Here is a 24,260-nt window from a genome sequence, read left to right as displayed (position 1 = left end):
CTTGTGTTTAGTTCTTTCTCTAGAGTTTTTTCCTGGTCTTTCGTTAGAGAAATGTTTCTTTCTGTCTTCTTTTTTCACTGTATCTTTATTGTTGTTTCTCTGTATTCTGTAGATTGCTAATTCTCCTCATCTTGACAGTATTGCCTTACATACCAGATGTCGCATGGGGCCCAGTGGTACAGTCTCCCCGGTCACCTGAGCCGGGTGCTCCAGAAGCTCGTGTGGGTGGTGTGTGCCCTCCTGTTGTACTTGAGCCTTATTGCTGTTGGCACATCTGGGTGTGGAATTGACCCTCAGGACGACTGGCTGTGACTACAGTAGATGAACCTTTGTGTGTGGGCTGACCCCACAGAGTGAGATCGGCTGTAGCAGGGCTCCGGTGTCTGCTCAGTCCATGGCTTGGGCGTGTCATTTGTGAAGCTAATTTGGTGATGTTCTGGTGTCACTTGAAGCTGGTCCAAGGTGTGTTGGATTTGGGGCCTCTTGGGAGGGGCTGTGGGGCAGGCCCAGGTCAGCTGCTGCTTGTGCCCAACCGGGAGCCACCTAGGGGAAGCTACAAAGTGACCTGCTATGGATAGCTGCGTTTGTGAGTTTGTAGGCACCTGCGAGGCGCTATGTTGTGAAGCAAGACAGGCTGATGGATAGGATCCTAGAAAGAAACGGAAGTCCTCAATATCATAAATTGCAGCCCGAGTGGCTGTTGTAAACTAGAATTGTGATGATGCAACACCTCTGCTTCCTGAGTGACTCCCCATGACGTGAGTGTAGAATTCATCTGCTAGCATGACATGTGCCTTCTTTGATTTGGTTCTGATTCTGCAGTTGTCTCTCCATCCCATTCTCAGAGTTCCAGGCTAACCCCATTCTTCTTCTGCCCTCACCTACAATATGTTATTTTATACGCAGGCTTTTGCGCCCGCTGCCCTTTCTGGACTCTCCTTCATGGTTTCCCTCAGTACCTCGTATGTCTTTCAAGATGCAGCCCTATTTTTGCAGCATCTGGTACAACTGATTGTTGTTTCTTTTGTGCCTGTACTCTAATTTCTTCATCTGAGGTGTAGAACTGGAGAGTGGTACTTTCCTTTCTGATTGTTTTCACGAATTGTAATATATCGACCCCTACTAGAATATAGTACAAAATCTTTCATTTCTATTTCCAGCTTCCCCTGGGTCTATGCCTATGATTCGATGGCTACGATAGTGGTTTGTTGTCTTACTGACAGAAGGACTGAGTGAGCGAGTGAACGAGTAAATGAATATGATGTTTGCTGAAGTTGGGTTTTTCTTTTCTTTTTTTTAATAGAAAGAAGCAACCAAGCCGGCAACTGGAAAAAGAGAAAATGGTGTGGATATTATTGAAAGTGCTCCACAAGAGCAAACAAAAACTGATATCTTGACTTGTGTTGATGGAGCATACCAAAATAATACAAGTGATAATTTAGTGACTATCTATGAATTCTTTCTAGCTTAAGTGCTGCTATACACAAATCTAACACGTGTAGATCCAACTGTGATTTTCATTTCTTATTAGCATTTCTTCCTATCTTTTTTGCAAAAGTATCCCCACTACTAACAACTGCTTCTTCTTGCAAATGCTTCGGCCCCCCGAAATTCTTTTCTGCTATTACTTTTATGGAAATATTTTTGAATGTGTATTTAAAATTCGTAGTGATATATGTTCATATTAATGTTCTGTGACTACATTTTATAGTTAAAATATCAGCATTAAGATTCGGAAAAGGAGCTGTGAAATCATGTTGGGATTCTGAGGTACTGTCATTTTTTATCATTATTATTTTAAATATCACCATTCAGTGATGTTAAAACGTAAAAGGTATGCTTTGACTATACTTTCTCACCTCTGCATTTCCCCACCTAAATTATTTTCTTATGGTTTAGCCTATAATTAATAAAATACATATGTGCTTAATATAATGAGACAGCGTAGTACAATTCTGCTAACTTGCAAGGTTCACTTAAGGCGGTCGGTGTAGAATAGTATAAAACAAGAAGGCTTCCAAGTCATAAGGAATCAGTTGGGTTCTGAAGTTAAGTTCACCTAAAAGCTAAAGCATTATTCCAGCTTGAAGTATGTCCAAATGCATGATTCTGTGGTTTTTATGGTTGTGTAAATGTCCTAATGAGATTCAGAAAGAAAGAATTTGGAATTTAGGGTTTTTTATACCTTGGAACTTGAAAAGATAATGCCTGATACATGCAAGTATTATTGTATTTGTATTCTCCAATAGATCTGCAAGGAACTTTTCCAGGGAAGGAAGAGCATTGTTAATAGTAATACTATGTAGGATCATACTAACAACAATCGGCCGAGTGCTGCTTTAATACACAACAACTGCCCTGTTCAGTTAAAATAGCATGCATTGAGTATCTTGATGGCAACCATGCTTGTAGTAATAGAAGTACAAAGTAATGATGAGCCAATGTGAGATGACAGCTGTGAAAAGAGAGAGGAGGAGTGTGATCTTCTGATATAGGCAACTGCAGCCTACTGGTGTAGACACTGTGTTTGAAGATAAGAACACACTAGAACCCTGGATAGGTCACTTACTAGCTGTGGGATCTGGGGGAAACTTCTTTTTAATCTGTTGGATGTCAGTGACCTCATTCATCATAAAGGTACTTATGCCTACCTTTCAGGGTGTGAAATGAACTAATGTGGTAACAAATGTGAAAACACTTTGCGAAGTGTAAAGGGAGCTATAGAAATGTAAAATCAATGATCACAGTGGGCGGTAGTGACTTACCAAATGGTGGGGACACTTTTTGTAAACCTGAAGGACAATCAAATGGCAGTAGTGTCAAGAATAGAGTGGAAAAGTTAGAAGGGGCATGTGGATTTCTAATCTGGGGGATGCTAAACTTCAGGAGACTGTGATAGGCGATACCCTGTTGATGTGTAGTGTTTCGGTACTTGAGGCTCTGTTGGTGCGAGCTCAGTGTTTTGACCTGAAGTAAATGTCTGTGTGGGATACTGCCACGTGAAGCATGAGAAGGAGCCAGTCATTTGAAGGTCTAGGAGCGAAACCTGCTGGGCAGGGACAGCAATGGATCGTGTGGGTTCATCATTTTATTCTAGTGTCTTGGAATGGTCAGGAAGCAGGAAGAGGGCTAACCAGCATCAAACCATTTTTATATTTGTTGTTTGTGTGGAAAAGAAATAAACTGTGCATGGCAGATGCCCGGTATATTTGAGATGGTTAGTAAATAAATGTTCTTATCTTTTCCTGATTAGAATTTATTAAACTTTTTTGAAAAGTTGCATAACTATATATAATGTTTTTCCTATTGTTTATTTAAATATAATTTAACAAAAAGCTTTTCTTACAACTTTGTCATTCTATTTAATCATTTTTCCTATCAAAATTTTTATCAAATAAGAGTTTGGTTTTTCCAAGCTCTTGTTGACCTAGATGAAGTAGGTTCTAAAATGTTCTGTTTACACTCAACAGGACATACACCAAGGTTTCTTACCATGTCAAGCAAGTATCTTGTTTTAACACTAAAAAAACAAACAAACAAAAAGAATGTATCATTAGAAATATTTCAAGTTATAGGAAATACACTTTTCAAGGTATTAGTTCGGTGCAAGAGTAATTGCGGTTTACAACGTTTAAAAAAAATTGCACAAACTGCAGTATCATTTGTACCAAACTAATATTTGCTTAAATACATATTTTTCAAAAAGTCCTTTTCTTGGAGATTATAACATTAATATTGTTATCCTGAATTGTTAACTAGAGATTGCATGAAGTGTCCATTAGTTACTAATCATCTTGTTTCCTAACCCCTTCAGCCGAGCATTGAAGTGGAAGATCCTGTTCCGTACAAACCTATAGGAATGGACGATGTGCAACCCTTCAGACCAGGTACACTTTGTAATACCAATTTAATTTTGGGAAGGAGTACGCAAGGACATGTGACATGCTTGCAGTCTTCTCTTCCTCATTCCTTTTTTTTGTTACAAATTTAATGGAAGGATTTGACATAAATAACGTGATGTCATTGTTAGTATCGGTGTTTGATGAAAAGGTATTCACAGGAATAAGAAAATGAGATTTTAAAACGGTGACTTCACTAAGATAGTTCTCCGTTTGTTCGATACCCTAAATGTCCCAGTTTGGAATCCCTGTACTTAATACGGGTTACCAATGATCACACTGGAAGATTTTTCCAGCGATTTCAAATGGTCATTTGAATTTTAACATTTACCCAAGTAATCTCCAGTTGCTACCATGACAATTCTTTTTAACTTTACTTCCTCTTAGTGTTGTAACACTGATGGTCTTAAAACCAGATGTTCTGCTGAGCAGACACTGGCTATGTGTGTACGTGCGCCTATGGTGTCTTCGATTATTAAAAATGGGAGAAGTAATTAATGGTAATGAATATTTGGTAGACACAATCTTTGAAAATAACAATTCTGAAGCTTTTGTGCCTTGGGATGCTTTTATGCTATTAAAAATTATTGAGAATTCCAAAGAATATTTTTAAGTCGGTAGTCTCCATAGATAGTTACAATATTAGAAATAAAAACTGAACAATTTAAAATAGGAGCACACACAGTCATGCATTCCGTGAGCCATTGGAGCTACGACCCAGTAACCATAGAGCTATGATGTCACCATCAGAGCTGTGATATCACGGCTGTGGAAAGCTCTACTGTACACTTAGAAGAGAATGAGAGTGAAAATGGCAAATGACATTCAGTCTTTCTGTGAAAATAGCTTTGACCTTTTCGGGCCCCTCGACTGACAGACCTTGGGACTTCACGGATTCTCGCATGACATTGGAAACCACCGTTTTAAATGATTTACGGGCTTCCTGGATGTGAAGTGATAAAAGAGGATTTAAAGCTTCACTTCTACAATTGTGTTTTTCTTTCACTTGTCTTAAAAAGTTATAAGCTGAGAATATTGTTTAAAAAACAAAAGGAAAATAGTTTTGTTATATATTCATTTTCTGTCTCATGGTACCCTGTACTCTTTGGAGCTCATGGGGACCTCGTTTGATCCCATTTTTCCTTGTAAACAATAAGGTCGCCCAGGACTGTAATTTGTCATGTGAATATCTGTTTATCTAAGGCTTAAAAATGAATTCTGAAGATATTGGGGCATTTAGAAAAGACCATTTTCTTGTAATAAGTAGTTTCTTATTTGGAATTGTACCATTCAATGAAAGTTTTTTAAATCCATGTTTGTCACACATATTTAAAATTAAGTTAAGCGGTTAGACATAACTTTTGATAATGACAAAAAATGTCACACACAGCACCATGTTAAGTAATAAGAAGAAAAGCTTTAATTGGAACCACATTATATAACAGAAATTGCTGAGTGACAATAGTTAATTCAACTTAACTTACGTGAATGGCAAGTATAGGACACCTAAAATAAAATGAGCTCTGAAGGAGTAGAGTGTTTGGGAGAAAGGAGGACGTGGGACTGCTTCTCTGAAGAAGGAAGTTTTACAATATGGTCAACTTTGTGTTATTTTTACCTCCTCATAAACGAAAATTTTATTTTCAGATTTTTCCAGCTGGGATTCTACTTCTTTGACTTTCAATCATGGAACTTGTCAAATATCCGGGGATTCGAAATTTGGTGATAAAAGGCCATTTGCCACACACTCAATGAGACCTCTGTCAGCACCCACAGAGTTTGGACAGATGCCCGTAATAGACAAACGAAAGACGCAGGTTGTAGGTGTGTTCCTCTTACATAATTCTTCCCTCCATGAATTGTGTGAATCACAGCTACAAGAAAACAGAGAAAGCAAAGAAGGAAATAAAAAAAACAGAAAGAGTTCAACCCTAGCCCACCTCTGTGTAGGTTGATCGTAGTTATGAATTTCCTATAGTCATTTTGTAGCAAAATCTGCTTTATGTTTACGCAACTCACAGCCAAATGGAATAAGTTTTAGCAAGACATTGGCATTCTTCCTCAATCAGAGTAACATAAGGAAATAAGAAAGGGAATAAGGAGAAAGGGTGAATCCATTTAGACTAGTATTTCACGTACCCTGGGGAGTATATATGCATACATGCACACATATATAGGTACATATGTATATATCTGTATATATATATATATATATATCTGTGTATATGTGTATGTATATAAATATATAAATATAAATATACACACACACACACACACAGATATACAGCAGAGGAAGTAAAAGTTCTTCATGTATTAATTGCCCACCAGTTGTATCAGTAACATTCACTCTACTATAGTCTTCAGGGGTGTTCCCAAACAAATATTTTTACATCACTTGAATCTGACGCTTTCAAAGTTCTGTGTTTTTCTATTGTGTATTTACAATGTATTTGAATTTTTTTTCTTTTAACAGTGGATGAGTGTTCTCAATGCGACCCTGCAAGCAGGTAGGATTTTATGGATTTCTAAAATTGCATGTTAACTAAGAGACTGCGGAGAGAAGCCAGTAAGCTTTAATGAGTGTTCTGCTCTGGGCTAGACCCTATACTATGTGCCTAACATTGGTTATCCCAGGTCGTCGGCACAGTAGATTTGCAAAGTAGCTGTGCTGTTCGGCCGTTTTTATTCATTAGAGGAGTGTGGTTCCAGGAGGTGGATTAATTGACACTTGGTTCCATAGTTACCAAGTGGCTGACCCGTGATGTGACCTTCAGCCTGCTTGGCTTCCCAAGTCCGTTCTCTTGTCCCTCAGCCTGTACTGAGAAGTGCCTGGACAGGTCTGGATTCAAGATTCAGGTGCACGTCAGGTGGCCTCAGAGAGTCCCGTTTAGTGATGCCTTAATGCTGATTTAGAAGTTTCCTATCAAGCCCAGTTAGCCCAAGCTTTTGTCTTAATGTACTTGACAATTGCAGCAGTCACGAGAACCTTGTTTTCACCATCAGTGTTGAGGGCATATGTCAGTTCGCTGTGGCCACAGAACCACAGGTTGTACATAAGCAAGACCTAATCAGATAAATGTTTTCAGGTATAATGCGATGTACCCTTCTTGGGACGAATCGTCGTTCTGTAAGTGAAGATCATCTCTGTATAGACTGTTGTGCTAATTCAGCACAAATTGAGAGGATATTTCTAATTGACTTCTCTACTTACTGACTCCTCAGACTGTGTTTTCCTTCTGGCTAATACCTTTACCTTGTTCTAGGAAGTTTTTTCTCTTTTTCCAGAGTCTTTCTTCCTTCTTCCATGACTTTTCTTGATATTTTACCTTTTTCTCTGCTTTACTCGGGGTAGTTTTGTTGCTGTTGTTGTGTTATTTTTTTCCACTTCTGCCAGCTAAGTATTCTCCATTTTTCTTGACAGAATCAAAGGTACATAGAATTCCAGGTGTTGAAGGAATGTTATCAATTAATTATTCAAAACACCCCCTAGTACTTCATGCTGCCATTAATGTTTTGGTCAAGTGGTTGATCACATGAGGAGTTTGAACTGTAAGAGATTGAAGTGACTTCTTTGAGTACAGTGAGTGATGAAATGAGATTAAGTGTAGGTTTCTAAGCCCAGTACACTTCCTTCTTTATCATCCTTTGGGTGAGTGTTTTAATTATGGAAAGCTCTAGTGAATGCAATGGAAGAGGCTAAGAATGGAATTAGCAGGGGAATCTACATTTCAAGAGGAACAACACAGGTTGGGATAGGAATAAGGCTCTTAGAGCAGAGATTAGGGATCAGATGAGGGAAAAGAGATCAGAATGGGAGGGTATGACAAGGTAAAGAGAAATTACAGGAAGGAAGGACACAGGATGTTGGTAGTTGTCTAAAAAAGCAGATTAAAATAAGGGGCTCAAGGGCGTCCTGCCTGAACAGGTTGCTGCTGTTTTGTTTGTTGAATTGGAGGAACCAGCAAAATTTAAGGTTTGTATGAAAACATATTAAACCTTTGAGCCTCTGGAAACATTCTCTTTAGAGCAAGTAGGAATGTGGTATCATCCACCTGCACCCGAAATTACAGAGGGGGTCCCCTTGAGTCCAAAGGCACTGGAGATTGCTGAACTACATAGATCTATGGCCCACGGCAGGTTTCTCGTCACCTCTACCTCTTTGCCCAACGCGCTGATGTCCTTCCCATGGAGATGGAGGGTTGGGCAGAGGGAGGACTGATTGTGAAACCAGTAATGGAGTTGGATAGGTGGTAACATGCCTGTGTTGGGAGTGGATGACTGAGGCTCCATTTAGCTTGTTTTCCAGGAACAGGGAAATAGAGAACTCCTACTGTGGGTCATTTGAGCCCAACCTTGTTTCAGGAGTCTATGCCTTCGTAGGCTGAAGTTTTCAAGGTTGGAGATTGCCAGGAAGCTTTGCGGACAAGTGATCTGGGAGTGGGGAGGCTAACAACGTACATATTTGTTCTTTGACTTTTGTACATGTAAGTTGCAAACATTTCATGCATTTCAGGGACCTCACTGTAGTGTTTTTGAGTGAAAACAAGGAATGGGGTAAGTTTAGTAACTGCTTTCTATGTTAAAGAAGCAAGACTGCCGTTTTTGACCCACACAGATTAATCTTTGAACCAGGGACAGACCGTGGAGAAGGCTCAGTGTATCGTTCTACCTTGATTTAGGTCATTGCTTTTGTCCCAGTTCAGGTTCCTATTATCAGCTATTAATTGCGTTTTCAATTCAGCCTTCAGGACTTTTGGTGAAAACAAGGTACTCTCAGGTGTTGCCAACATGTTTGCTGTCATTCTTTGTTATGGAAACTTAGAGTGTCTCTTCATTAAATATTGCACGAGTTGGGAGTGGTGGAGGCAGCAATAGATAACTGATAGCTTTTCTAGAACATCATCTAAATTTTAATCATATCAAGAAACTTCATTTCATATGCAGATAGCTGAATTGTACTCTTTTTGTTGTTGTTGTTGCTGCCTTTGTAAAGAAATGAACTCACTTGTGTCTGTTGTGTATCTTTCCCCGGAAGTCTTTCCTGGAAACCTGGCAGTGATGATTCATGGTCTACGTCAGACGATGGACTCTTCGATGTTGGTACCAAGGTAAAAGGCTCCTGTGTGAAATTAACTGTTGTGCTCTTAATATAGTTTTGTGTAGCGCCGAGTTGTAAAATTTAGTAGTGCTCCACCTATCATTGTTTTATGTTTGTTATGGAAAATTGGTCAAGGTGAACCATTTTATAACATATGACCATTTGATGCTTCGTTGTTTTGTTGTTGTTCTTTTAATTTTAGTAAGTATCGAAGTTGGGAGCTGAAAAAAGAAGGGTCTGGGAAATGTATAGTGATAGTAAAATTCTATAGGGAGTTTTCCCACAGTGACGGAGATATGCAATTTGGTTAAAGGTAAGGATTCTTAATGTGACTTTTACGTTATACCAGCCTGACTTTTATCATACTCATCCCGAAATGAAATCTTTAATGGATCAGGTACTCATTGTAACAGTCATGAATTCTTCCTGATACCTTTCAGTTTTAAAACTATATAGCATATGACATATAGTTTTATTTTTTTACGCTTTGTATGTTGGTAGGGTATACTTGTTAGGAGGGAGTGTTTTCTCCATTATTTTTTCACTTACATCCCGTGGACATTCCATATTATTTTATATTAGTTTCCGGTATACCAGGTTCATCATTTAGACTTAAAATAATAGTAGAAGTTTTGAAAGTTTAGAAATCATGTTGTCTATCTCAAAACCCATATTACAAAGGGATTCCACTATGTTCTACATCATTGCATTGTGAATATTTTAAATGTCTTTATCTAATTGAAGAGTATATGTTTTGTATAAAATAATAACCAATTTGAAAAGCAGAGATTCTTTTTTTTTTCAAGTTTAGTGTTTTAATGGCGTGTTTGATTACATGGTTTTTGATGTGTGGGCCCCTGCGCCCGTATAAGCAAGAGCGACACAGATTTTCATTTAACTGATATGCTGAAATACTCCATAGTCAAATCAACACTTGTTCTGTACCTATTCTGTAACAAGCATGATCTGATTTAATCCTCAGAATAGCCTTGTCAAGAAAGGGAATCCTCATGTTCAGAGATAAGGAAATGGAGTCCAAGGCAATCTAGGCAGCATGTCTTGCAGTAGCCAGGGAGAAGTTTGAGGGTTTGATGCAAAATCCACTTGGCTCCAAAGCTGATGATGCTCTTAGCTGCTCCCTATAAAAACATGTCCGTGAGATTTTATGCCCATTGACCATGATGCATTGACCAAAGTAAAGAAAGGAGCCGTGTCTGCAAAAGACAGGATCCTTTCTTTACTCTGGTGAAAAGCAGTGATTCTTAAAAACTACATAATAAAATATTAAATTTCAGAAAGTTTTTAGTTTAAATGTAAAATTTTTCATTTCTGTTACAGTTGACATTCAATGATGTCAGCCTCAGGTGTACAGCATAGTGGTTAGGCATTTCTATAATGTGTAAAGTGGTACCCTGATTAGTGTGGTATACCTGACACCATACTTAGTTATTACAGTGTTATTTACTATATCTTTGTGCTGTACTTGACATCTACATGACTATTTTATAACTGCCAATTTGTACTTCTTAACCCTTTAACCTTTTCAGTTTGTTCCCCAATACTCTTCCCTCTGAGCAACGATCAGTTAGTTCTCTGCACCTATGAGTTTGTTTCTTTTTTCTATGTTCATTTATTTTTTTTTACATATCACCAATAGGTGAAATCATGTGGTGTATGCCTTTCTCTATCTGACTTTTTTCACTTCGAATAATACCCTCTAGGTCCACGCACATTGTCGCAAATGGTAAGATTTTGTTCTTTGTTTACAGCCAAGTAGTATGTTGTTGTGTATATGTACCACTTCTTCTTTATCCACTACGATGGATACTTCAGTTATTTCTTTATCTGGAGTATTGTAAATTATGTAAATAGAACCATACAGATGCATACATGTTTCAAATCAGTGTTTGGGATTTCTGCGGAGAAAAACCCAGAAGTGGGATTGCTATGCCACCTGGTAGTTCTGTTTTCAAATTTTTGAGGAGCTTCCATATTGTTTTCCATTGTGTCTGGTCAGATTTGCAGTCCCACCAACAGTGCACGGGGCTTCCCTTCACATCCTCATCAACATTGGTTGTTTGTTGATTTATTGATGACGGCCATTCTGACAGGTGTGAGGTGGTAGCTCATTGTGCTTTTAATTTGCATCGCTCTGATGATTAGTGGCACTGAGCATGTTTTCGTATGTCTCTTGGCTATCTGTGTGACCTCTTTGGAGAAAAGTCTATTCAAGTACTCTTCTCATTTTGTAATTGCATTGTCTTTTGGTGTTACGTTTTATGAGTTCCTTATGTGTTTTGGATATCTTCTCCCATTCATCTGGTCGTGTTTTCATTTTGTTGATGGTTTCTATTACTGTGCAAAAATTTTTGAGTTTGATGTCATATATATGGCTCTTGTAGTCCTATCCATTCTGCCACCTTATGTCTTGACTGAAACATTTAACCTATTTACATTTAAAGTAATTTTTATACGTATGTAATTATTGCCATTTTATTATTCATATTTCTCCTCCTCCTCCTCCTCCTCCTCCTCCTCCTCCTCCTCCTCCTCCTCCTCCTCTTTCTCTTTCTACTTCTACTTCTTTTTTCAAGTCCTCGTTTCACATTTCTTGATACTGGTTTGTTGGTGCTGATGCCATCATCTTTTTCTCTGGCAAGTCTTTACCTCTCCTTTGATTCGAAATGAGAGCCTGGCCGGATGCAGTAATAGTAATCTTGGTTGTAGATTATTGCTTTTCATCACTTTCAATATTTCTTGCCAATCTCTTCTGACCTGCAAATTTTCTCTTGAGAGATCACCTGACAGTCTTATGAGATCTCCATTGTACGTGACTAACTACTTTTCTCTTGATGGTTTTAATATTCTCTCCATGTCCTAACCCTTTGGAATTTTAATTATGATATGTTTTGGTGTGGACCTGTTTGGGTTCATTTTGTTTGGAACTCTTTGTGTTTCCTACGCTTGTGTGTCTATCTCCTTCTCCAGGTTAGGAAAGGTTTCCATCATTGTGTATTCCAATAGGTTTTCAATTCCTGCTCTCTCTCTCTCTTCTCCTTTAGATAGCCTTACGGATGTTGTTACACCTGATATTGTCCCAGACATCCCTTAAAGCACTTTCTGTTTTATTTTTTTTTTATTTATATTCATTTTTTTTCTGTTCTGATTGGGTGTTTGTGCTACCTTGTCTACCAAATCACTATTGAACCTCTGCTTCACCAAATGTGGTGCTGATTCCATCTATAAATTATTCATTTCAGATATTGTATTTTTCATTTCAGACTTTTTTTAAACGATTTCTATGTCCTTTTTATGTTTGCTGTCTCTCCGTTGAAGTTTTACTTACTTTGTCTATTCTTCCCCTAATTTCATCTAGCATCCCTATAACCAGTATTTTGAACTCTGTATCTGGTATATTGCTTGTCTCCGTTTGGTTTACCTCTTTTTCTAGAGTTTTATCCTGTTCTTTCATTAGAGAAATGTTTCTTTCTCTCTTCTTTTTTCACTGCCTCTCTGTGTTTGTTTCTCTGTATTCTGTAGATCTGCTAATTCTCCTCGTCTTGACAGTATTGCCTTACATACCAGGTGTCGTGTGGGGCCCAGTGGTACAGTCTCCCCGGTCACCTGAGCCGGGTGCTCCAGAAGCTCGTGTGGGTGGTGTGTGCCCTCCTGTTGTACTTGAGCCTTATTGCTGTTGGCACATCTGGGTGTGGAATTGACCCTCAGGACGACTGGCTGTGACTACAGTAGATGAACCTTTGTGTGTGGGCTGACCCCACAGAGTGAGATCGGCTGTAGCAGGGCTCCGGTGTCTGCTCAGTCCATGGCTTGGGCGTGTCATTATGGAGCTATTTTGGTGATGTTCTGGTGTTGCTGAAACTGATCCCCAGGTGTGTTGGATTTGGGGCCTCTTGGGAGGGGCTGTGGGGCAGGCCCAAGTCAGCTGCTGCTTGTGCCCAACCGGGAGCCACCTAGGGGAAGCTACAAAGTGACCTATTGTTGGCAGCTGCCTTTGTGGGTTTGGAGGCACCGGGGAGAGGCTATGCTGTGACACAAGACAGGCTGATGGATAGGATCCTAGAAAGAAACGGAAGTCCTCAATATCATAAATTGCAGCCCGAGTGGCTGTTGTAAACTAGAATTGTGATGATGCAACACCTCTGCTTCCTGAGTGACTCCCCATTACGTGAGGGTAGAATTCATCTGCTAGCATGACATGTGCCTTCTTTGATTTGGTTCTGATTCTGCAGTTGTCTCTCCATCCCATTCTCAGAGTTCCAGGCTTACCTCATTCCTTTGCTGCCCTCACTTACAACATGTTGTTTCACACCTCAGGCTTTTGCTCCTGCTGCCCTTCTGGAATCCCCTTCATGCCTTCCCTCAGCACCTTGTATAACTTTCAAGATGCAGCCCTATCTTTGCAGTATCTGCTGAGCTTCCCTGATACAACGGATTGTCGTCTCTTTTGTGCCCTTACTATACTTTATTCACTTCAGGTGTCGAAGTGGAGAGCGGTACTTTTCTGTTGTTATTTTTCATGTATTATATCTCTACTCCTACTAGAATGTAGGACAAAATGTTTCATTTCTATTTCCATCTTCCCCTGGGTCTGTGCCTATGACGGCTACAGTAAAGTTTTCTTGTCTTACCTACGGATGGACTGAGTGAGTGAGTCAATGAGTAAATGAATAGGATGTTTTCTGAAGTTGGGTTTTTCTTTTCTTTTTTCTTTCTTTTTTTAATAGAAAGAAGCAACCAAGCCAGCAATTCGAAAAAGAGAAAATCGTGTGGATATTATTGAAAGTGCTCCACAAGACCAAGCAAACAATGGTAATTTGACTTGTGTTGATGGAGCACACCAGAATAATATAAGTGGTAATTTAGTGACTATCTATGAATTCTTTCTAGCTTAAGCTCTGCTATAAAGAAATCTAACATGTGTCGATCCAAATGTGATATTCATTTCTTTTAAGCATTTTTTCCTATCTTTTGGGCAAAAGTATCCCCACTACTAACAGCTGCTTCTTCTTGCAAATGCTTCGTTCCCCTGAATTCTTTTCTGCTATTACTTTTATGGAAATAAGCACGACTGAATGTGTACTTAAAATGCATAGTAATATATGTTCACATTAATGTACCTGTGACTACATTTTATAGTTATAAAGTCATCATTAGGATTAGGACAAGATGAAGATGAAGAATCACCTTGGGATTCTGAGGTACTGTCTTACACTATTATTATTATCATTACTATTTTAAATATCACCATTGAGTGATGTTAAAATGAAAAAGGTATGCTTTGACTTTACTTTCTCGCCTCTGCATTTCCTCATACAAATCATTTTTTATGGTTTATCCTATAATGAATAAACTAGCTATGTGCGTAATATAATAAGACAGCGTAGTACAATTCTGCTAACTTGCAAGTGTCACTTAAGGAAGTCAGTGTGGAAAAGCATAAAACACTAAGGCTTCCAAGTCATAAGGAATCAGTTTGGGTTGTGAAGTTAAGTTCACCTAAAAGCTAAAGAATTATTCCCGGTCAACCTATGCCCAAATGCATGACTCTGTGGTTTTTGTAGATGTGCAAATGTCCTAATGAGTCAGAAAGAAAGAAATTGGATTGTAGGGTGTTTTTTTTTTAATAATTTGGAACTTGAAAACATAATGCCTGGGACATCAAAGTATTATTATATTTGTAATGTCGAATAGATCTGCAAGAAACCGTTCCAATGAAAAAAGACCATAGTGAATAGTAATAATACGTAGGATTATACCAACAGTAATCAGCTGAGCGCTGTTTTAATACAGGACAACTGTCTTGTTCAGTTAAAATAGCATGCATTGAGTGTCTTGATGGCAACCATACTTGTAGTAATAGAAGTACAAAGTAATGATGAGCTGATGCGAGGTGACAGCTGTGGAAAGAGATAAGAAAGGTGTGATCTTCTGATACAGGCAACTGCAGCCTACTGGTCTAGACACTGTGTTTGAGGAAAGAACAGAATGGAATCCTGGATGGGTAACTCAATAGCTACAGAATCTTGGGAATAGTATAAAACATGTAGGCTTCCAAGTCATAAGGAATCGGTTTGGGTTGTGAAGTTAACTTTACCTAAAAATTAAAGTTATTCCAGTTCGAACTATGCCCAAATGCATGACTTTGTGGTTTTTGTGGATGTGTAAATATCCTAATGAAATTCAGAAAGAATTTGGATAGTAGGGTTTGTTTGTAACTTGGAACTAGGAAACATAATGTCTGGGATATCAAAGTATCATTATATTTGTATTGTCAAATAGGTCCGCAAGGACATTTTCTACAGTAGGAAAAGCCTGGTGAATACTAATAATATGTTGGATTACACTAACAACAATTTGGCTGAGTGCTGCTTTAATATGTAACAACTGTCGTGTTCAGTTAAAATAGCAAGCATTGAGTAACTTGATGGCGACCGTACTCGTAGTACTAGAAGTACAATGTAATGATGAGCCAATGTGAGATGACAGCTGTTGAAAGATATAAGAAAGGTGTGATCTTCTGATATAGGCAACTGCAGCCTACTGGTGTAGGCACTGTGTTTGACGATAAGAACACACTAGAATCCTGGATCGGTCACTTACTAGCTGTGGGATCTTGGGGAAACTTCTTTTTAACCTGTCGGATGTCAGTGACCTCATTTGTCGTAATGGTACTTATGCCTACCTTTCAGTATGTGGAATGAACTAATGTGGTAACAAATGTGAAAACACTTTGCGAAGTGTAAAGGGAGCTATAGAAATATAAAATCAATGATCACAGTGGGCCGTAGTGACTTACTAAATGGTGAGGACACTTTCTGTAAACCTGAAGGACAATCAAATGGCAGTAGTGTCAAGAATAGAGTGGAAAAGTTAGAAGGGGCATGTGGATTTCCAATCTGGGGGATGCTAAACTTCAGGAGACTGTGATAGGCGATACCCTGTAGATGTGTAGTGTTTCGGTACTTGAGGCTCTGTTGGTGCGAGCTCAGTGTTTCACCTTGAGTAAATTTCTAGTTAGATACCAGCTTTGTGCTGGGCAGTTAGACACTGAATGGGGAAGTTCAGGGGTTCAGCTGTAGCTGTAGGAGCAGAAAAACAAATGAACAGTCCATTGTAAGTCACTATATCTGGGTCATTTAAAGAGAATGGAGAATGCTGGGTTAGAGAATATTGTCATGGGGGGGGCACGGTTGTAGTTGGAATAGGAGTGGGAGTGCAGTTTCGGTGGTCAGGAAAGATCTTTCTGAGGGTGACAAAAACGGCCAAGTGAAGCATGAGAAGGAGCCAGTCATGTGAAGATCTAGGAGCAAAACCTGCTGGGCAGAGACAACAATGGATCACATCTGTTCATCATTTCATTCTAATGTCTTGGAATGGCCACCAAGCAGGAAGTGGGGTAACCATCATCAAACTGTTTTCATATTTGTTGTTTTGGGTGGAAAAGAAATAAAATGTGCATAGTAAGTGTCTGGTACATTTCAGATGACTATAATAAATAAATGTTCTTATTTTTCCCTGATTAGAAATTATTATACTTTTTTGAAAAGTTGCATAACTATATATAACATTTTCCCTATCATTTATTGAAACACAATTTAATGAAAAGTTTTTCTTATCTCTTTGCCACTTGGTTCAATCATGTTTTTCTATCAAATTTTTTGTCAAATAAGAGTTCGGTTTTTCCTAGCTCTTGTTGACATAGATGAAGTAGGTTCTAAAATGTTCTGTCTAAACTCAACTGGACATACACCAAGGGTTCTTACCATGTCAAGCAAGTATCTTGTTTTAACACTAAAAAACAAATGTCATTAGAAATATTTAACAGTTATATCAAGTACACTTATCAAAGTATTAGGTTGTTGTGAAAGTAATTGAGGTTTAAAAGGTTAAAAAAAATTGCAAATCTGCAATTACGTTTGCACGAACCTAATATATGCTTAAACACATATTTTTCAAAAAATCCTTTTCTTGGAGGTAATAACTTTAACATTTTCATCCTGAATTATTAACTAGAGATGGTGTGAAGTGTCCATTAATTACTAATCATCTTGTTTCCTAACCCCTTCAGCCGAGCATTGAAGTGGAAGATCCTGTTCCTAACAGAGCTGTAGGAATGGACGATGTGCAACCCTTCAGACCAGGTACACTGTGTAATACCAATTTAATTTTGGGAAGGAGTACGCAAGGACATTTGACATGCTCACAGTCTTCTATTCAGACTTACTTTCCTTTGTTACAAATTTAATTGAAGTATTTCACATAAACAACGTGATGTCATTGTTGGTATCGATGTTTGAGAAAAAAGACATCGACAGGAATAAGAAAACAAGATTTTAAAAGGGTGACTTCACTAAAATGTTTCTCCTCTTGTTTCGATATCCTAAATGTCCCAGTTTGGAACCCCTGTACTTAATAGGGGTTCTCAGAGGTTAATAATCAAACTGGAAGATACTTCCAGCGTTTCAAATGGTCATTTGAATTTTGACGTTTACCCAAGTAAGCCTCAGTTGCTACCATGTCATTTGTGTTTTAACTTTACTTCCTCTTAGTGTTGTGACACTGATGGTCTTAAGCCAACCAGATGTTCTGCTGAGCAGACACTGGCTATGTGTGTACGTGCGTCTATGGTGTCTTCGATTATTAAAAATGGGAGAAGTAATTAATGATAATAAATATTTGGTAGACACAATCTTTGAAAAAAGGCATTCTGAAGCTTTTGTGCCTTGGGATGCTTTTATGCTATTAAAAATTATTGAGAATTCCAAAGAATATTTTTAAGTCGGTAGTCTCCATAGAAAGTTACAATATTAGAAATAAAAACTGAACAATTTAAAATACGAGCACACACAGTCATGCATTGCGTGAGCCATTGGAGCTACGACCCAGTAACCATAGAGCTATGATGTCACCATCAGAGCTGTGATATCACGGCTGTGGAAAACTCTACTGTACACTTAGAAGAGAATGAGAGTGAAAATGGCAAATGACATTCAGTCTTTCTGTGAAAATAGCTTTGACCTTTTCGGGCCCCTCGACTGACAGACCTTGGGACTTCACGGATTCTCACATGACATTGGAAACCACCGTTTTAAATGATGTACGGGCTTCCTGGATGTGAAGTGATAAAAGAGGCTTTAAAGCTTCACTTCTACAGTTGTTGTGGTTTTCTTTCACTTGTCTCATAGATTTAAGCTGAGATTGTGTTTAAAAAGCAAAAGGAAAATGTTTTGTTATGTATTTGTTTTCTGTCTCATGGTGCCCTGTACTCTTTGGAGCTCATGGGGACCCAGTTTGATCCCATTTTTCCTTGGAAACAATAAGGTCGCCCAGGACTGTAATTTGTCATATGAATATCTATTTATCTAAGGTTTAAAAACGAATTCTGAAGATATTGGAGCATTTAGAAAAGACCATTTTCTTATAATAAATAGTTTCTTATTTGAAGTAGTACGATTCATTAAAAGTTTTTGTAAACCCATGTTTGTCATGCATATTTAAACTTAAGTGGTTACACATAACTTTTGACAGTAACAAAAAAAAGCATACCCTGCACCATCTTAACTATTAAGAAGGAAATATTTAATTGGAAACACATTATGTAATAGAAATTGCTGCGTGACAATAGTTAATTAAACTTACCTATGTAAATGGCAAGTGTAGGACACCTAAAATAAAATGTATTCTGAAGGAATAGTGTGTTTGGGGGAAAAGAGGACGTGTGACTGCTTCTCTGAAAAAGGAAGTTTTACAAGATAGTCAACTTTGTGTTATTTTTACATCCTGATAAATGAAAACTTAATCCCAGAATTCAGATTGGGATTCTACTTCTTTGACCTCCAATCATGAAACTGGTCAAAGATGCAGGGATTGGAAAGTTGGTGATAAAAGGCCATTTGCATCACACTCCATGAGCAAAACTCTGTCAGCATCCACAGAGTTTGGACAGATGACCGTAATAGATAAACTAGAGACTCAGATTGTAGGTGTGTTTCTGTTATGTAATTATAGGCTCCATGACTTGAGTGAATCACAGCTACCAGAAAACAGAGAAAGCAAAGAAGGAAATAAAGAAACAGAAAGTGTTCAACTCTAGCCCACCTCTATGTAGGTTGATCGTAGTTCTGACTTTCCAATAGTCATTTTGTGGCAAAATCTACTTCATGTTTACTCTGTTTATGGAACTTAACAGCCAAACAGAATGACTTTTAGCAAGACATTGGCATTCTTCCTGAACCACAATAACATATGGAAATAAGAAAGAGAATGAGGTGAAAGCGTGATTTCCTTTAGACTAGTATTTAGCATACTCTGGGGAGTGGGCAGCAGAATTATACTTAGAACATTAGGACCAGATGGGAAAACTTCATAAAGATCTAAAGGTTGCCTAGTGAAACAAAACATAGTTTCTTAGCTTTAGTTTTATATTCTGAATTCAAAAGTATCAGTTAAAACTGTATGTATTGTAAATGAAAAAGCACCTTCCGAAACCAACAATCAAATATTTCTTGGATTTTCTATGGCTTTATATATTTTAGAATTGACTTTCCCAGCAGTGATGGGAATCTCAGCTGTGTCCGCAGTCTGTCTCCTCTTCTCTGTCTTCTTCCTTAAACCCCAGTGCTGAATCCTCAAAGGTGAAAAGAAATTTTCAGAATAGTAGAGGAAAACATTTCAGATATAAGGAAGGGTGTACACTGATAAATGCATCAGAAGTAAGTCATTCTGGAAACAATGAATGACATTGCAGTTGAATCTTAGGGTGTTGTTCAAAAGGTATATTACGAGGTAGAGAACAGAGTATATAGTGCAACTCGATGTGTTTGTACTGCATTTCTAAATTGTAGGGTTTTTTTCTGATTGTTTTTCTATCGATGTTCATTGAATGAATTTGTGGATGAATTTTTGACATGTTTGTATGCCTTTCACTTTGTGACATCTCATATTTCCCAAATGGTTTGTTAGCTAATTAGAAGTGTTAGCTAATTAGAAGTATTTCTTAAGTAAAGTAAATATTCAGGAAAAGATGACGCTTAATTTGAAGTCTCAGTTGATAAGATGTTATTTTCTGTATTTATAAAGATTATAGCTTTTATCTAATTGTTCTAAGTAGTTCGTTTTAACTAATACATAGATTTGTCAGCAGGACAACACCTAGGAATGACATCAGAGGAAGGACAAGCGAGGCTTGATGGAAATGAAAAGAACTACACACATGTATGTGAAATTTAATTTTAAATTTCTAGTATAATATGGTTTTCTGTGCTTTAATAATATAATAGAGTCCAATTGAAATTACCTTCCATGCTAGCCTTTTAGAGTCAAAAGGTCATAACTGAATGATATTTATAACATTTGAACTAGTTACAAAACTTAAAATGTTGTTAGAATCTATAGATATTCATAGCTCAACTTTATCTTTGGATTGAGGCAAAAATAATAATAATAAAGTCCTGAATGTTGTTTGCTCCTTTAATTTTTATAACTCCCTTAAATAAAAAAGAAAGTAACATCAAATACTGAATCACATGATGAGACAGTTGAAATTATGAACCATGTAAAAATGATGGCCACTGATTCAGGCTCACGTGAAAGGAGTCATGATTTTCAGGGGTTCAAAATGTGCAGTTCCGTATGGCTGGTCACTAAGGCCAAGGTTAGAGATGGATTCTTCCTTGTGACCTCTGTGTAATGGACTCTGCGTCTACATTCAGGGAGAGAATGGGGTCATGCACTCAACTCAACTGCTTTTTAAGAGAATCACATCTTCTCAGGATGGGACCTTTGGTTGTTAGGACACAAACAGTAACTTTCTAATATCTTTCCTTTCAGTGTAGGAAATCAGTAAATATGATTTAATTTTTTGTCTGCTCTTACTAGTGGGTATTGAATAAGTTAGAATTCGATGCAACAGATAATTATATCAATGTATAACACAATGTGTAACACTCATAGTGTATAATGTGAATTAATATTTAGGAATTTACTTCTCTTACTGATTGATGTTAATGATGTGGGCTTCTAATTAAAGTTTGCCTATTCTCCAGTTATTAATCTTTAAAAGATATTCTTAAATTCACTGTAGGGGCTCACTATTTAAGACATGGTGGGGTGAACTATTTTAAATGAGAAAGCCTCTGTGACATTAAAAATCATCTACTGTTTCATTTTTTGGGTGGATTTAACATATAACCAATTGTTTAGTTCAAACAGTGACAAAATTAGTTTTGCGGATTCATGTTTTTCTTCTAATTTAGACTAAGGCAAGTTATTTTTCACTTTCTAATTAAAGTCCGATAATTTGGGAGTAAGTAAACGTAGATTAAGATTTTTAACAGTTAAATTTTAGTTATATTCTAATTTTTCTTTGTTCATATTCGATTCTCTAGGTTGTACAAGAGGAAAACAACACTCAGAGGCCACTTTCCCGAGAACAGGACAACAAAATATTACATGACACAGTTCTGACCAATTGCCTTCAACAACAAAAGGAGACAGAAATAAATCTTAAGAAAATGAATTCTGAGGTATTTTGTTTAGTCATTTTCAAATATGTGTGTATGTACATATTTTAAAAACCAATGTTGTACATATGGGAATTGTAGAGGATTTTAAAAGTGTGTGTGTGTGTGTGTGTGTGTGTGTGTGTGTGTGTGTGTGTATTTTAGGGAGAGTGACATTTTTGGTCCATTGCAATAAATCATATTCTTGATTGAAATCCTTTTATGTCCAACAGTCAAGTAGTGACATTCCCAATGTGTCATCTAAAGGGGAGGTTTTCAATACTTTTTACAGGGATCGATGAGCTTTCTACAATCTCAAAACTATTGTTACTAATAACAGAAGTTTCAATTTGAGGCAGTGATTTCATCCCCTTGCTGTATTAGTAGAGAGGTCAGTTTTCACTTCCGCTGATTGTAAGGAGTAGAAGTATAGCCAGTGCAGAGACCATCTTTTAGATCTCATTCTCCTACTTTTGAGAAAAGGAACAATTTGTTCCAAGTAGAGTCCTATTTCAGTGCTAGGAACTTTTGAAGAAAATTGTATGCCATGATGCATACTTAGTGATAATTTATTGGTGAGTGTTTTATTCAAAGAAGTCAGTGTGTTTTCCCCTATTTCTCATTTATTTCTCCTTTAAACATTATGAAAAGGAAACAACACTTAAGCAGCAGCAAATATTTTCTAACAATAATTTTCTATTTTCTAAGAAGAGCTCTATAATTTTTAGCCTATTTACCCTGAGTTTTTTTGAAATCTAAGGCTTCTTTTGAATTTATATATTTACACTAGAAGAGCAGCAAGCACCCTATTGTAGAGTCCAAAGTCCTGGGAAAAAATCCTGAACTTGCTCATCTTTGTAATCATTCTATTTGAAATTGTGATAACGAAGAGTTCATTGATGTATAAAGAAGTGTTTAGCGTAATGCCTAGATTTATCAGTGATTAGTAGATTTCATCTTACAACTGACTCTGAAAATATTAGAAAAGTAGAATATCTTTTGAGTATTCTTGGGAAAAAAATTCTAGGAAATGTAATCAGTCCAAATGTATGCAGAGTGAATACTCTTACTGTGGGATAGGTGTATATTCACACGGTGACCTCTATTTTAAAATGTAGTCATACTTCTTAATATTCTATTTGATGCCTTCTGGGTTTGCTGCCTTTCCAGTTCTGAGACTCTTAAAATTCTCTGATGATTTTAAAATTCTCTTTTTCACTTTCATGGATTCAGCATCTTATATTATTATTTTTTTAACTTTGGGGAATTTATGCTCGTATAAAGTTGGAGGTTTGGATTCAGCATTGTATTTTTACAGTGGGATATCCACGTACTGCAACCTTTTCATTATATAAACACTTAGGTTCTTCTTTAATTTCAGAGGATATCATGATATGTCATTTCATTGAGTGCTAGCTACAAGTCTCCTTTGTTTTACTTAGGATTCTGAGAGTTACGAAAAAGCAAAAGACATGTTGCATGAAAATCACGTGTTGCAGGATGAAATCGCCATACTAAGACTACAAAGGGACACACTCATAACTCAGAAGCAGGAAATGGAAAAAAAATACTTTGAGGACACTGCAAATGTAAAAGAAAAGAAGGACCGTCTTCAAAAGACAATAAAACAGAATGACGAAACGCTAACAGAAACAGTATTTGAATATAACAGACAGCTTAATGTCCCAACAGCTGAGAATACAATGCTGAACTCTCAACTGGAGAATGAAAGACAAAGCAAAGAAAGATTGAAAACAGAAGCGGAATCCGACCATCATCATGAGTTTAGTAAGCAATTAATTCTTTCCAGGAATTAAGAGATAAATGCTTGCATTTCGTGGACAACATCGGGTTTGCTATGTGTAACCTAAAAGAAAACAGTGAGATTCATTCTCAGCAACTTCCTAAAGCTGGAAGTAAATCCAATAGCTTAGACACTGAGCTCCCTCACGCAAGATATGATGTCAGAGAAAGGACATTGGTTTCTGAACCTGTACTGAAAGACCTAAACCAAACTCAGTGTCAAGAGGAGGAAATTGAACACATGAATCAAAGGGAACCAGAAAAATTGAACCCGTATACTGGAAAGCTGGAATCCCTAAAGGAGGAAAGATCTGACCTACAGAGTGGAAACATGCTTCTTCGAAGGCAACTGGATGATGCATTCCACAAAAGTGACAATAATGAAAAGTCAGGAATGAATATTGAAGAGCAGCTTCAGGGGCTTAGAACAGTGCGTCAAGCTGAATGTGAAAAACAAGATCCAGTGGTGAAAGAGAGCCCTAAGGAGTTAGTCAGCAAATTGAATCACTTGAAAGGAAGAATGTGCCAGTATGAAAACGATAAATCAGAAAGAGAGGTAAGTATCCAGAAAGATAGTTTTCACATTTCCTGAAAGAAAATTCAATGTTCAAATATTTGATGATGGCTAAATGTTGAATCTAGCAGAATATTAAAAATATATAGATTACAAATGTATTTGCTCTAACAGCTTAAAAGCATACATTGTATCCAGCAAACAAAACTTAGACCTGTGAGGTGCTTTACTTTGAGTAAAGGCATTGTGTTGACTATGAAATTTTAAGGTATAAATTGTTATTAGATACATATTGATATGAATGATTTAGTCTTATACTGCTACAATAATAATTTTCATCTTTCTGTTACCACATTGTAATACCATTATGAAGCAGATAAATGGAAATGCTCCTATGCAAACTGAGTTTTTAGAGATAGAGGTTC

At 37.3% G+C, this 24,260-nt stretch overlaps 3 protein-coding genes across 3 annotated transcripts in view; all 3 read left to right on the top strand.

Annotated features, from left to right (window-relative positions):
- The window catches only part of LOC308495667 (uncharacterized protein), a 45,164-nt gene extending 41,818 nt beyond the window's left edge, over positions 1 to 3,346 (top strand). Inside the window, exon 9 of the mRNA XM_081080641.1 lies at positions 1,304 to 3,346. Coding sequence (XP_080936767.1) covers positions 1,304 to 1,471 — 168 coding nt within the window. The 3' untranslated portion in view covers positions 1,472 to 3,346. The remainder of the gene's footprint in view (positions 1 to 1,303) is intronic.
- LOC308495668 (uncharacterized protein) lies at positions 2,927 to 23,335 on the top strand (the record flags this gene model as incomplete). Its single annotated transcript, XM_081080642.1, has 10 exons — positions 2,927 to 3,887; positions 5,547 to 5,723; positions 6,373 to 6,406; positions 8,935 to 9,007; positions 13,743 to 13,827; positions 14,155 to 14,216; positions 17,087 to 17,159; positions 20,162 to 20,232; positions 21,405 to 21,542; positions 22,961 to 23,335. Exons 1-10 carry the CDS (start codon positions 3,860 to 3,862, stop codon positions 23,333 to 23,335), a joined length of 1,116 nt encoding a protein of 371 aa, XP_080936768.1. The 5' UTR covers positions 2,927 to 3,859.
- Positions 23,017 to 24,260, top strand: part of LOC308495666 (ankyrin repeat domain-containing protein 26-like) — a 49,941-nt gene continuing 48,697 nt past the window's right edge. The window contains exon 1 of the mRNA XM_081080640.1: positions 23,017 to 23,877. Within this exon, the coding sequence (XP_080936766.1) occupies positions 23,377 to 23,877 (501 nt within the window). The 5' untranslated portion in view covers positions 23,017 to 23,376. The remainder of the gene's footprint in view (positions 23,878 to 24,260) is intronic.

The sequence above is a fragment of the Rhinolophus hipposideros genome (genome assembly GCF_964194185.1).
Source record: "Rhinolophus hipposideros genome assembly, contig: HAP1_SCAFFOLD_87, whole genome shotgun sequence".
Lineage (NCBI taxonomy): Eukaryota > Metazoa > Chordata > Mammalia > Chiroptera > Rhinolophidae > Rhinolophus > Rhinolophus hipposideros.
The sequence above is the reverse complement of the archived record's forward strand: the minus strand, read 5'-3'. Positions and strand labels throughout refer to the sequence as shown.